Source organism: Brassica napus, chromosome C3 (assembly GCF_020379485.1).
Source record: "Brassica napus cultivar Da-Ae chromosome C3, Da-Ae, whole genome shotgun sequence".
In the NCBI taxonomy this organism is placed as follows: Eukaryota; Viridiplantae; Streptophyta; class Magnoliopsida; order Brassicales; family Brassicaceae; genus Brassica; species Brassica napus.
In genome coordinates, this window is record NC_063446.1 from 39,651,980 (window position 1) to 39,666,723 (window position 14,744).

Sequence of the window (14,744 nt, forward strand, 5' to 3'; positions counted from 1 at the left end):
GGTTTAACTTGGCTTGATCACCAAGGCCGAGTGTCACACATGGATGTGACAGCCCCCGGCGAGTCCGATAGAGGACCGGGGCACGGCGATTCCGATTGAGGACCGTGACCGGGTAATTCCCGAGCGTCTACGCCTGTGTGGTGTAATAGTGAAGGGATAGTCGGTGTCCCTTATGTGGAGGAAGAATGATTTTGTTGGGCCCTAGGAGTATATATATATGGTTGATTGATGTGACACTCATAAAGAGTGTTTTGATTTAATATAGTTTAATGGTTTATTGCCTAAATCGGTCATGCTTTGTCTTGAATATTGATTGTCGAACTACCCGTCTTGCTTGTGTTTGGGGTTGGGTTTAGAATGACGGGTAGTTGTATATGCTAGATAGGCAACCCTGGCTCACTGAGTGAAACTAGTTCACTCACTCCTCACATCCTTTTGCAGGTGACCAGTAGAAAGGACCATAGCGCTCGCGGAACTGTAGGAGCTGGTGTAGATTGGACATCTTTTGCTACAGACTCGTTTTCAAGATATATGAATGTATGTTTTACCTTCGGCTACGTCCATGGACCATATGTATAATATTTTGGGCTTGTGAACTTCATGTTTTATATATATGAAATACAGTATGTTTTATATTCGTGATGTGTTGAATCTGATATTAGGTTAGTCCAACCTAACACAACTCTTTGATTCGGTACATGTTGCAAAGCCTCAGACCGAAGATTAGAGGAAACGAGTTTTGAATGGATATTATGGGTTATAGAATTATGTTTTGTGACTTGGAAAGTCTATTCTCAACCCGTCGTGACACTTCCGGACTTGGCAGAGGAAGGTCGTTCGGGGATGTTCTTGTTTGATTGTTTCCCGGCTGACTGGCCGATGTCTAAAACAGTTATGGGGTGTTACAAAGTATCTATACTTTCTCCCCAGGTGGTCGAAATAGATCACTTTCAATATTAAGTGACGACCATCGGTGTGCTAAGAGGAGTTGATTTATCCATGTTAAATCGTTTCAACACTCTTTTAGTGTATGTAGATTGGTGCACAAATATACCATTTTGTGAATGTTCTATTTGTAGACCAAGACAATACTGTGTCTGTCCAAGATCTTTCATCTCAAATTCTCCTTTGAGATAGTCTGATGCATTTTGTATTTCCTTTTGAGTTCCCATAATGTTAAGATCATCAACATATACCGCGATTATTACAAATCCGGATATTGTTTTCTTGATGAAAACACATGGGCATATAGGATCATTTACATATCCTTTTTTTGTTAAATGATCACTGAGACGATTATACCACATACGTCCAGATTGCTTTAACCCATATAGTGATCTTTGCAATTTTATTGCACATAACTCTTTAGGTTTGGAACTTAATGCTTCTGGCATTTTAAATCCATCAGGAACTTTCATGTAGATATCAGTATCTAGTGATCCATATAGATAGGCTGTAACAACATCCATGAGACGCATCTCTAGATTTTTATCAGCTGCTAGACTCATCAGGAATCTAAACGTGATTGCATCCATAACTGGAGAATACGTTTCTTCATAATCGATTCCAGATCTTTGAGAAAAACCTTGAGCCACTAGATGAGCTTTGTATCTCGTAACCTCATTTTTCTCATTTCGCTTTCGAACGAAAACTCATTTGTACCCAACTGGTCTCACATCTGCAGGTGTGAGTACAATAGAGCCAAATACTTCTCGTTTATTAAGCGAATCAAGTTCGGCTTGTATTGCATATTTCCATTGTTCCCAATCATGTCTTTTTTGACATTCATAGACAGATTTTGGTTCTGGATCATCAATTTCTTCATTTATTTCACTTGACACAATATATGAGAAAGCATCATAAAGATCATCTTGTTCATTTATATTCCATATCTTCTTATTATGGATGTAGTTGATAGAAATTTCATGATTACTTTCCGACTCATGATGCTCAACTTTCTCATTATCCTCATTATTTGTTTCTTCCAAAATACTTTCTGCTATTTTGGATGTGTCATTTATCTTGACATCCTTCTGTTTTCTAGGATTTTTATTTTTAGAACCAGCAGGTCTGCCACGCTGCAAGCGCGTTTTAGACTCTCGTGTATCATCTGCTTTTCCTTGTTCATTTGATATTTTGATACAAGCATGAGCATTCACGGCTGGTATATGAGATTTAGTTACCGTCTTGGTATCCGCAAATGCATCAGGTAGCTGATTAGCTATACTCTGTAAATGCATGATTCGTCGAACTTCTAGTTCAGACTCTTTAGTAGGAGGATCAAGATATAGTAACGAAGATACACTCCATTTGATATCATTTTCTACATTTTTGTTTTCTCCCCCTAGAACTGGGAATACTTTCTCATCAAAATGACAATCGGCGAAACGTGCCGTAAAGACGTCACCAGTCTGTGGTTCTAGATATCGTATAATTGATGGAGAATCACAACCAACATATATTCCCAATCTTCTTTGTGGTCTCATCTTTGTACGTTGTGGTGGTGCTACAGGCACATATACCGCACAACCAAAGATTCTAAAATAGGAAATGTTTGGTTCTCGACCAAACGCTAACTGTAGTGGGGAATACTTATGGTATGCACTCGGTCTGATCCGAATGAGTGCTTCTGCATGCAAAATGGCATGTCCCCATACAGAGGTTGGAAGTTTTGATCTCGGGATCAATGGTCTTGCAATCAATTGCAGACGCTTAATTAAAGATTCAGCCAAACCATTTTGCGTATGAACATGAGCAACCGAATGTTCAACTTCAATTCCTGTTACCATACAATAGTCATTGAATGCTTGGGATGTGAATTCACCAGCGTTGTCTAGTCTAACTCTTTTAATAGTATAATCAGGAAACTGTGCTCGCAGTTTGATTATCTGAGTTAGAAATCTCGGAAATGCCACATTTCGAGATGATAATAGACAAACGTGTGACCATCTACTGGATGCGTCAATTAATACCACAAAATAGTGGAATGGTCCATAAGGTGGGTGTATAGGTCCACATATATCGCCTTGAATTCTTTCAATGAACTTTGGTGATTCTTTATCGATTTTGGTTGGTGATGGCCTTACGATCAATTTTCCTAGAGAACATGCAACACATGTCATTTTATTCCCTTGAGAAAATTCCTGGATTTTCAGTGAATGACCATGTGAACTTTCTATGATTTTACGCATCATTGTAGTGCATGGATGGCCGAGGCGATCATGTCATAATGTGAACTCTTCTGGGTTCCGTTTTACTACAAAATTTGATTCGATCTCATCGATATAAGTATGATGTAGTCCCGAAGGAAGTTCTGGAAACTTTTCCAATATGTGTTTTCTGCCACATTGCTCAGAAGTTACATACATGTATTTCTTTCCATCCTCAGTTGCAGAGTATCATATCCGTGAAGATATATGTCTTTAAAACTCAACAAATTCCTTTTAGAACTCGGAGAATATAGAGCATTATTTATGGAAAATTTTGTTCCATTCGGCAACGTAAAATTTGCTTTACCAGTTCTTTCAATCACGTCTGCAGGACCTGATATTGTATTGACGACAATTCTTGTCGGTTTTATATCAGAGAAATATATCTTTTGTCTCAGAATAGTGTGCGTTGTTCCACTATCTGGTATACATATTTCTCGAATCCGTTTCTTGGATTTTGCTCCATTAGCATTTTGATCCATTTCTGAAATTCTCATAAATATTAATAAAAGAAAACATAAAATTCATTCATATAATAATTATATAAGGAAACACACAATAATTATACATTAAGGTGACGTTAAAACATCATTATTCGTTTAAAACAGGAAATGTAATAATTATACATGACAATACTGAAAACTATTCAATAGTCTTATTTTAGGCATTTCGGTTCTCTTCAGGAGTAATCTAGTCCAGCTCATTAGCGAAGTCGGAGGCATCGAGGTACGATGTCCCTTCAAAGTTTTCAGTGAGGTTCACTTCTTTAGCTTTGCCTTTCGTGGACTCTTGATATAACTTACAGAGATGTGGAGGAGTACGACAGGTACAGGACCAATGTCCTTTACAGCCACATCTGTAACACACTGTCCCACGCTTCTGGGTGGTATCCTCTTGAGTTTCTTTACCCTTAGAAACTTGTCTGGATCTAACCCACTTGTTAGATCCCTTCCATTTGGGATTGTAAGTTTTTCCACGTTTGCTGTTGAAACGGCGACCATGACCTCGGTTGGTCTGGTTTCTCCTTTCCGAATTTTCTACCGCCGTAGCATTCACTTCAGGAAATGCTTTGGCTCCCGTAGGTCGGGAATTGTGGTTTTTGATCAGGAGTTCATTGTTCTTTTCAGCCAACATGAGCCCAACCATCAATTCATAAAATATCGTGTACCCGCATTTTTTGTAAATTTCGGGCAAGAAGTGAAGCTGTTTGTGGAAAGTGTTGTACGTTTTATTCATCATTTCTGCCTCAGAGACAGGGTTACCACAATATTTCAGGAGTGAAACTATCCTCAGGACAGCGGAATTGTAATCTTCAACCTTTTGAAAATCTTGGAACCTCAGATTTTTATACTCTTCTAGAGCGTGAGGGAGGTTGACTTCTCTCTGGTTATCGAACATTTCTTTTAAAGCTTGCCACAGTTCAGCTGGGTCTTCTACGCGTGCATAGTCATGCGTTAGATTCTCATCTAAATGCTTCTTCAGGAAGATTATCGCTTCGGCTATATGCTTGGGCGGCGATTTGTTACCGATTTTTATCGTTTCGATTATCTTTTTCATTACAAGGTAAGGTTTCACATTTGTGACCCATCCGATATAATTTTCGCCAGTTATTTTCAGAGCCGGGAACTGAAGTTTCTCGATGTTTGCCATTTGTATTTCTAAAACACAAAATAATATATTTTATTAGAATTTCGTAATTTTAAAATGAACCATTTATATTAATAATACACGCAATTACAAGGAGAAACAACACATAGAAAAGTAAACCGACATCAAGCGTAACTTCTTCAGGAGAAAATTCTCCAATAAAAATACCGTACATAGAAGCAAAAATAAGAATTGCACATAAGACCAAAAATATGCGAATCATCTTTCTTTCAACGAAAAACCGGAATGGAGCGATTTGAAAATATTTGAGAGAAGATGAAATGTTTTGGATGAAGTAGATGAGTGAAGTATGAGTGTATTTATAGATGAAAAACACTGTTTATAGCCGTTTGGAAAAGGGTAAAAAATTTGAAATTTTTCTTTGTGACCGTTGGGATTAAATCGTATAAACCGAAAATCAATCTGAAAATACTGTAATAATCAGTCAACCAAATTCCGTAAATTTCATAATATTTGATATAGGTGACTAAACATTTATATAATAACCATAATATAATAAACAAACAAATATCAATCATATTATGGTGATATAAAAATTATAACATTAAACAAATTATGCGGCGGCACGCCCAAGCCAATAATTATAGTGTAATTAGTAATCAAGGTTTATTAACGAAGCGACATACCGCCCGCATTAATATAGATAAATAATAATAATTAAAACAACCACTATAAAATAATTAATAATAATATAGGCGGTATACCGGCCATTATAGCAGAGTAAATATGATACATATAAATTTTACCGAATCGCAGAGTGATCGTGCTGATAACGTGTTATAAAATAACATATAATTTTATAGTATCGAAAAATTTTAAATAAGGGCAAAATTTTATACCCGCAGGAAGAAGATAACACTGATAACAAAAGAAAATGTGTTATAAGAAGAAGAAGGGATGGTGTATTACAATTGATCGAAACGATCGTTTATATAGAAGTGAAAAAGTAGGACTTACTGTACGTGCATAGTGACGGTGGGCTCCACATGATTTACGTTCGCACACAATGTCAATGTTTTCGGTGCAACAAACATTGACATTTACTTTCCTTCGTTCCATCACGTTTATAACAGTATATAATTTTTTTAACAATAAATGTCTAAATGTTTGTCTCAGATTCGTGGATCTATTTATAATAAATAATAATATGAATGTTAAATAAATACAAATGTGTAAAACAAGATTGGACTATTAATAAAATAAATGATCACATTATTATTAGATGTAACTAATCCCCTAGACTATATTTGCGAAGTGATTTATACACATGTCGTCAGTACAATCATTCTCGCTGAAAAAAGAAGACATGGCACTTAGAATAGATGACAAGGTTTTAGAAAATATTGACATGGCATCATATTAATTTTGAGATGTAAAATTTCCTTATAAAAATTAATTTTTTTTGCAGGGATTTTAAATATGGTAATAAAAATAACTCATATATCATCATTAATGTCAATTTTCCATATAAATATTTATTTATGGTAAACTGTTAAATATATTAATAATTCATATATCACAATTAAAAGAATAATATATATATATATATATATATATATATATATGTATATATATATCTCACGTTAATAAAAATAAAGTAAATAAAGTAACACTAATCCAAAAAAAAATTGATAGTTAAATATTTAAACATTATTTAAATTTATTTGTTCATCTTCATCATTTAAATTAACAAAAAGATTTTTCAGTTTAACTAAAGCAAACAAAGTCTCAAATTTATTAGAATTTATATTTATATGTATATATATATGTATATTCCTAGACTATATTTGCAAAGTGATTTATACACATGTCGTCACTACAATCATTCTCGCTGAAAAAGATGACATGACACTTAAAATAGATGACATGGTTTTAGAAAATAGTGACATGATATCATATTAATTGTGAGATGTAAAATTTTTTTATAAAAAATTAAATTTTTTATGCAGGGATTTAAAATATGGTAATAAAAATAACTCATAAATCATCATTAATGTCAATTTTTCATATAAATATTTATTTATGGTAAACTATTAAATATGTTAATAATTCAAATATCACAATTAAAATAATTATATATATATATGTATATATGTATCCCACATTATAAAAATAAACTAAATAAAGTAACACTAATCCAAAAACAAATTGATAGTTAAATATTTAAACATTATTTAAATTTATCTGTTCATCTTCATCATTTAAATTAACAAAGATATTTTGCAGTTTAACTAAAACAAACAAAGTCTCAAATTTATTAGAATTTATATTTATATGTAAATATATATATATATATTTAAAATTAGATGGGAAGATATATATATATATTTAAAATAAATAATCATTAAACACAATAATATAATTAAAAATATTTTTATAAAATCTAATTTTATCTTTATTAAAATTTGAATAAAATCAAATTTAAATAGTTATACCAAATCAAAAGAAATAAGATTACAAAAATACGTTTATGATTTTTTATAACTATTGAAGTTAAATATAAATTAATAATATTGAAATATAAATCAAAAAAAAAAATTGAAATAAAAAATATTATGTTAAAAATTACTATTTCTGCGCATGGCGCTGGAAAACTCTTAGCATTGTGTATAGGTTCTGAATAATCGCTAGATCTATATAAAGATAGATGAGAGGTGGGGACTGAAGTGGAGCTAATAACCACAGAAGCACTTGAAAGAGAATCTGAAAGACTCAAAACTTTAAAAGCTTCAAGTTTTGTGTAATAACTTTTGCCAATAGGACTGAAGGGAAATCTCACCTTATCCACACTCCAACCACAATCCCTTATTACATTCACGTCCACGTCAGCATCATCCTATACTAAATCATAATCTCCTCCTTCCCCAGTCCACCAATCAAACCCCAAAAAACTCTCAATGGCAGCCATGAACTCAAGTGTTCTCACCTGCAGCTACGCAATCTCTGGTGCTGGATCAGTAGAGCTAAACCAGAAAGTGGGTTTGGTGAGTTCATCAGTTGGGTTTGGTCAGAAGAAACAGACGGTTCCTGTGATCAAAGCTCAAAGAGTTGGAGGTGATGATGTTGATGGGTCTAGTGGAAGAAGATCAGCCATGGTGTTCTTAGCGGCTACACTCTTCTCATCTGCTGCTGTGTCTGCTTCTGCTAATGCTAGCGTCTTCGATGAATACCTCGAGAAGAGCAAAGCCAACAAAGTAAAGTCCTTAAACATTTTCTGAATCTTGTTGACATCTCTAAAGAAACCTCTTTATGTAAAGTAATGGTTTTATGTTGAAATTTTGATTTATAGGAACTGAATGATAAGAAGAGATTGGCAACAAGTGGAGCAAACTTTGCGAGAGCGTTCACTGTCCAATTCGGAAGCTGCAAGTTCCCTGAGAATTTCACTGGTTGCCAAGATCTTGCCAAGCAAAAGGTTTTTTCCTCTAAAACTTAACCCTTTTTTTATTCTTTCCTTGGGAGGTAGTTAATCTTTTGAAGAGATGATCATGTTCTTCTTTCCGTTCTCTTGTATTTGCAGAAAGTCCCATTTATCTCTGAAGATTTGGCGTTGGAATGTGAAGGCAAAGACAAGTTCAAGTGTGGTTCCAATGTTTTCTGGAAATGGTGAAGAACTCTGTTTGTTGTTATCCAATTCTTATATAAACCCAACAATGTATCTCCCTTTATTCATCAAAGTTTTCATGCTCATTTGAATCTACCAATTTAACCTCTAATTAAGTATTATGAAAGATAATTATGCACACATAGATAGATCACTTTGGATGAGAATCGAGTATTAACATTAACAAAACAAGACCTCAAGAAAGTTCTGCATCTTCAAGACGAGAAACAGGTGCGAGTAATACAGACAAACGACTCAACTCAGACTTAATACACTAAAAATGGGAAGAATAACCCTAAAAGACGACAAAAAGGAAAAATGATATAACGAGTTAATAAGAGTGTGTGTGTGTGTGTGTGTGTGTTTACGTACAAAAGCGTGGGGACTCGGGACTAAGTTTGTTCTCAAGCGGCAATAGCGTAAGTGAGAGTTTGTACATCTTCGGGTCGCCAAATTGATTTCTGAACAGAAAGCAAACCTTCTTTGCCTTTAGAGTAAGTCATATGAACTTCCCATTTCATTGCTTTCACCATTGCTTCCACTTCTTGTACGGTTTTTGCATCGTCTCGGACTATTAGTTTCCCTTCCGGTCTCAGAACCCGATCCACTTCCGCAATAACCGCCGTTAGATTGCACCTGTAAGGTACAAAAAAAAGAGGAGAGATTGGTTAGTTAGTTATCATAAACATAAAACATAGACTCTGTTTCTTACACAACAGACCTTTGCTTGAGTTTGGACAAAAGATGGTCGGCGTGAACAAGATCGTATGATCTCGGATAAGTGCTGAAAGATTCACACCAGTCGTGGTAGATACCGAAGAGTCCTCGTTCATAGATTATAGCTAGTGTGTCTGGTGAATCTATTGGAACCACATTCATCACCCACACTTTCAAGTCTCTTAGAGCCGCTGCAAATCTGCAAATAGAACCAAACCACACAAACATTGAAGATGCGTCTAAAATTCTAATGAAAGACACTATGTTCTGTTTTGCTTACCCTCCATAAACGGCTTTCATGTCCATGACATTTCTAACAGATGCCCAGTTAATTCCTAAACCATTAAGGTATGATTTGGTGACTACACGTTTCCAGTGCTCATAATCAGCGCTGAAATCATCTGGTGCTGCTTTTCCATAAACTCCGGTTTGGGAACTTGATAACCAGAATGGTGGTTTCTCTAATCTCGCTGGCCATTGCTCGGGCCACTGAGATCCACGCTGCGTTGTGTCTTCTGGTGCTGTGTGCATGCATGCTTCAAGTGGCACCTTCCTGTAAAAAACCACACCCAATAAACATGTATGTGATACAACGTACACTGGCTGATTTTTTTATAGCACCGTACCAAATATTATAAGAGAAAGGCATACCAAGATGCGTTCGGGTCATCAGAGTCCGCACATATCGGAGGTTGTTGTTCTGATCTGCTTTTGTAGCATTCGTTTGAAGTAGGCTTTTTGTAAGTAGCTACACCAACTCCGTTGATTTTGTCCTTGTTGATGGATATGAGTTCCCAACACATTTTCTTAGTGAGTTCAGTCATAGCTGCAAAATTGGCCAACATGAGGTAGATGTGAGAAAACATGTTCAGAAAAATTATATATGGAGGATAGCGTTTTTCTACAACCTTCCCATATTTCAACATCTTCGGTCTTCTTCTGATAAACTGGAGTAGCAGACCACACAAAGAAGCCACCGGGTCTCAATACACGATTAAGCTCCAGAAGGAGTTTTCCACCTGTCCATGTATAGTGGACACAAACATCAGATAGGTAATAAAGATTTCAATGAATTTAATAGAAACAGATGGTTAAGATCCAGGAGTTATCCATTCAAAGCTACATGCATGGCGGTTATGAGACTTACCTTCTATGTGCCATGGCACTCTACAGCGAGCACAGTGAACAATGTCAAAGACTCTGCCAGGGAAAGGTAGCCTTGTAGTGCCCATCACCGCAGAAATGGCGGGAATGCCTCTCTCAAGAGCAAATTGCACTTGAGCTTCATGTTCATCTTTAGGCGCAAGGGACATGGTGGTCACGTCTCTGTCAAAGAGGAAACCACCAAAGCTTGCAACACCACATCCAACATCCAAGACCACGCGAGAGCGTTTACCCCAAGAAATATCAGGGACAGACTGTAAAGCAGATTTTTCATCAGAAGAGGAACTCCATAAGCACAAATATTTTACCCCTTAAGCAATCAAAGTACAAACCAATTCACATTATTTAACACAATAGGGGAGTAGAAAACAACTGGATGCATATAAGAAACAATGGGTAAAAAAAGGATTATATTTAGAGCAGTAATCCAATTCAGACGCTCTAACAACAAAAATTACCAACCTCCTGTATGAAATCGATGTAATGAAGAGCACCATGCTTGAATTGGGTTCCTCCTCCAGGGAAAGTTAGAAACTCTCCGGTAACTTTAACCCAATTTTGATGCCCCTTATACTCAGCAAGCTTGGTATGAGGGACGTTAGTGTACCAAATCTGCATAAACGAGAAATATTTTTACTAGGTTCTCTAGAGATATATAAATGATAAAGAGTGAACAAAGTCAACATACCTTTTCTCGACTTTTGGGCCACTCAATTGGGCGCTTGTATCCTTCAGGCAAAGGAACAAGGCAGGTGGGTGGGGTGTCTGGGCAATGCCTCTCACGATGCTCATAATGTTTAGTAGTCTTAAGACTCTTAATGGCTTGCACATTATCGAGACAGGGAATGTAATCCGGTCCGGCAGTTGTATTGCAGAGTGTCCATTTGAAATCAACTTGATCACCAGAACCCTTCTGAGCTTCTTTCTCATTTTTGGACTCCGTTGCCTGGGTTGTGAAAGAACCATTTTGTGCGGTAGTTTCATTCAGTAGCTCTAACTGTGTCCCAGGAGGCGAAAGATCCCCTGATGTCCCGTTTTTAGGTATACTCTTCTCTTGCTCTACAATTGTCTCGGTGCTTTCCTTCTCGGTCTTCGTTTCAGCACCTTCATTGCCTGTTTTGGTTTCTTTATCACCCTTTGCCTCTGTATCATCATCACTGGACTTTTTCTCACTTTCATCAGCTGTAGTTTTCTTTTGGTTTTCACCAGACTCGTTGTCCTCCGTTTCGGGTTTGGTTTGCTTATCATTGGAGTCAGGATTTTCTTCATCTGGGTGGTCTTTCAAATCTTCTTTCTCACCCAAATCACTTCCATCAAAACCATTCTCTGACTTGGACTCAGGATTTTCTTCATCTGGGTGGTCTTTCAAATCTTTTTTCTCACCCAAATCATTTCCATCAAAACCATTCTCTGACTTGGAGTCATCGTTTTTATTTTCCCCACCCTCGGTCTCACTTTTTGTCTCGCCAGATGAAGCAGTCTCTTCTTTCCTCTCTTCCTGCTCCTCTTGTTTGGTCGAACTCTCATCACCAGATGAAGTAGACTCTTCTTTAGTTTTCTCGTCTTTCTTCTCTTCTTGGTCCCCTTGTTTACTCGCGCTCTCATCACCAGATGAAGTAGGCTCCTCTTTAGTGTTCTCTTCTTTCTTCTCTTCCTGATCCTCTTGTTTGCTCGAGCTCTCATCACCAGATGAAATAGGCTCCTCTTTAATTTTCTCTTCTTTCTTCTCTTCCTGGTCATCTTGTTTGCTCGAACTTTCATCAACTTCAGGAAAGCTTGCATCACCATCTCCTTTTTTCTCCTCATTAGGTGTTTCACCAGCTGAGTCTTCAGACTTCTGGACATTGCCCTCCTCCGCAGGTGGGGTCATCTGTTTCTTTATCCCATCTTTGGTGTCAAGAGAAACCTCATCAACATTCTGAGCGGGTCCAACATAGGAGGATGTCATCATCCAGATCCCGACTAAGCATAGGGCCACAAACACAACAACAGTCACTGTAGAACAATAGTTTGAGGAGGGCCTCCTGTTATCTAACCTAGTGTACCTTACTTGTGCCATGATTCCAGTAACAATAGACTATAACAAAACGTGTACACGCCTACACGGATAGAGAGAAACAATGAAAACACACATATGTTAGGCAAGCAATCAAAATCATATCCTGAGAGATATCAAGACAAGGCAACGCCAGCTACTATATAATATTTCTTCCAGATGCATAAATCAGCTAATCAAATCGGCGAGGCCTTGTGCATGCATGTTTGTTTAATTGTAGAATTCTGAATAAGAACGTGCTGAGATGTAAAACATAGATCGAAATAAAGGTAATGTCACCCAGATCTGCTTTAAGCTCTAGCGACTACGGTTCAAAACACATATAAGGTAAAGTTACTCCGGCGACGAGGAATAAACGACGCCTCGGAGATCAACTTCATCAACAACAAAAAAAACTATAAGCTTAATAACGAATGAAAAAAAAAACAGCAGATCTCCGTAGAATAACCATTGTTCTACATTAATTATCGAGATCATCACTAAAGCAAATACAAAAAAAAAAAAAAAATCACACAGTGAAAAAATATTAGGAATGTGTATAAAGCGTACCTGATACAGGCGATAAGCAATGTGAGAAGGGATAATCTGAATCTCGAAATTTCAGCTAGGGAGCCATTTTCCGTCAGTTTCTCGGGAAAATTCGACGTTTGGGGAGAGGTTTTTGAGATTTGTGAGGAGAGAAGTGTATTATTTATATAGTAGAGAGGTTTGATTTGATTATGAGTTTTGATCTAAAAGTGTGTATTATTAATTTAGATTTCAATTTGGAGGGAAAATACTTATTTTAGAAAAATGCGTGACGACGATTAGTAGCGGAGAGAAGAGAGGGAACTACGGAGCAGGCGTGAATTTAGTAGTGGTCGAAAATCTATTCAAATCTTCCTTCTTTTTTTAGATTATTTTGGGTATGTTTAGTCAATTGCTTATTACACGACCTTAGCCATTTTTTATATATTAATAATCAGAATTGTATATAGTTATCATATGATATAATCTTATTATATAAAGCAAAGTTGTTGAGGGGTGGTGTTCCTTATTATAGCATGTTTTTAGCTCAAAGTAAAATCCTCACTTTTTAAGCTTTACTCTTTCCTTCATTTAATAAACTCTTTCTTCTTGGTCACCTCTTGGGTAGATAATAAATTTCCATTTTAATTAACAAACACAAAACGCAGCTACGTTATTTGAACAATTAAATTTGAAAAATGCCGGTGGAAATTAACAATCCAACCAATTAAAAATTATCTAAATTTGATCGTTTAAAAATGAGTGTTTATCCTTCTACGTCTCTATTAACTATTGGAATGTTGTACTAATTTTCATGTGACACATAAATTATACTACCAAGTTTCAATTACTAATAGTTTCAGCGATCGCTTTTATTTGAGTGAGTGTTTGGTAATTTGGATTACCTGATATAATCATTTTGGCCGTGAAAACGAGTGAAGTAAAGACTAAGGAGGCGAAGGACCAATAAGCTCTCGATAGATCCCTTTGATCCAAAAAAATGTTCTTACTACAACGATGTCAAACTTATTTATCAAACTTATTTATCTATATTATTAAAAGAGAAGTACACATTTGAAAATGTTCTTATTTCATTAATTAAACTTTCTTTTTTTTTCTTGTCTTTTTCAGTTGCATTTATGAAATATCCTAAAACGAATAAAACTGTCTAATTTATTACTTGTCTTTTCAGTTACTTTAATGAAATATCCTTAAATAAATTTGGACATAATGTCATTTAATCAACCAAAAAAACTCATGAGCTATCCTTACGTGCATAATTTTAATAATGGAGATTTTTAAAAACGTGCATCATTAAAATGTTACCTAAAACATGCAGCACTAATATATAACATGCATCAATAAAACTAGAATTTGACTCACACAATTGTACGGATATTATTTTCAGTTGATTAAATTTAAAAATAATTATTTATTCAAAAAATATTTAAGAATGGCTATGTTTTTAAAAATTATATGGTATTATTTGCTCATAACTCATTTGTCATTTGATAAATTGTTAGAAAGAAAATTTTAGCATAATATAACTCAGTTGTCATTTGCTAAATTTATGGTTTTTATTTATATTTTTTATTATTTAATTATAATATTTTCATTTTATATTTGAAAGATAAATGAATTTTCTTTCAAACAATATTTTTGTAAATGTATTTTTTTAAAAATAATCAATTAAAATTGTTATTATCATTGAATATCATTATTTTTGACATAATTTGAGTTTTCGTTTACATCAAAACTTACCATATTTTAGGATAATTTTAATTTAAAATGTAATTTTCATATTTTTCAAACAAATTCT

General features: G+C 35.3%; 2 protein-coding genes across 2 annotated transcripts; one reads left to right on the top strand and one right to left on the bottom strand.

Moving 5' to 3' along the window:
• Positions 1-7,550: 7,550 nt before the first annotated feature.
• On the top strand, positions 7,551-8,567 carry LOC106347931 (photosystem I reaction center subunit N, chloroplastic). Its single transcript, XM_013787558.2, has 3 exons — positions 7,551-8,071; positions 8,167-8,292; positions 8,398-8,567. The coding sequence occupies exons 1-3, from the start codon at positions 7,775-7,777 to the stop codon at positions 8,485-8,487; spliced, it is 513 nt and encodes a 170-aa protein (XP_013643012.1). The 5' UTR covers positions 7,551-7,774; the 3' UTR covers positions 8,488-8,567.
• A 69-nt stretch (positions 8,568-8,636) lies between these two features.
• On the bottom strand, positions 8,637-13,157 carry LOC106347911 (probable methyltransferase PMT26). The gene is made up of 9 exons (XM_022699779.2): positions 12,968-13,157; positions 11,051-12,461; positions 10,825-10,974; positions 10,346-10,616; positions 10,107-10,217; positions 9,850-10,024; positions 9,479-9,751; positions 9,203-9,397; positions 8,637-9,117 (listed from the first exon to the last, which is right to left on the bottom strand). Exons 2-9 carry the CDS (start codon positions 12,419-12,421, stop codon positions 8,886-8,888), a joined length of 2,778 nt encoding a protein of 925 aa, XP_022555500.2. The 5' UTR covers positions 12,422-12,461; positions 12,968-13,157; the 3' UTR covers positions 8,637-8,885.
• Between the last annotated feature and the right edge of the window lie 1,587 nt (positions 13,158-14,744).

Coding starts and splice junctions, on each gene's coding strand:
- LOC106347931 (XM_013787558.2), top strand. CDS start 7,775: ATGGCAGCCATGAACTCAAGTGTTCTCACCTGCAGCTACGCAATCTCT. Junction 8,072..8,166: donor AGAAGAGCAAAGCCAACAAA/GTAAAGTCCTTA, acceptor TTTGATTTATAG/GAACTGAATGATAAGAAGAG. Junction 8,293..8,397: donor AAGATCTTGCCAAGCAAAAG/GTTTTTTCCTCT, acceptor TTGTATTTGCAG/AAAGTCCCATTTATCTCTGA.
- LOC106347911 (XM_022699779.2), bottom strand. CDS start 12,421: ATGGCACAAGTAAGGTACACTAGGTTAGATAACAGGAGGCCCTCCTCA. Junction 10,617..10,824: donor ACATCGATTTCATACAGGAG/GTTGGTAATTTT, acceptor TCTGCTTTACAG/TCTGTCCCTGATATTTCTTG. Junction 10,025..10,106: donor AGATGTTGAAATATGGGAAG/GTTGTAGAAAAA, acceptor CCAATTTTGCAG/CTATGACTGAACTCACTAAG.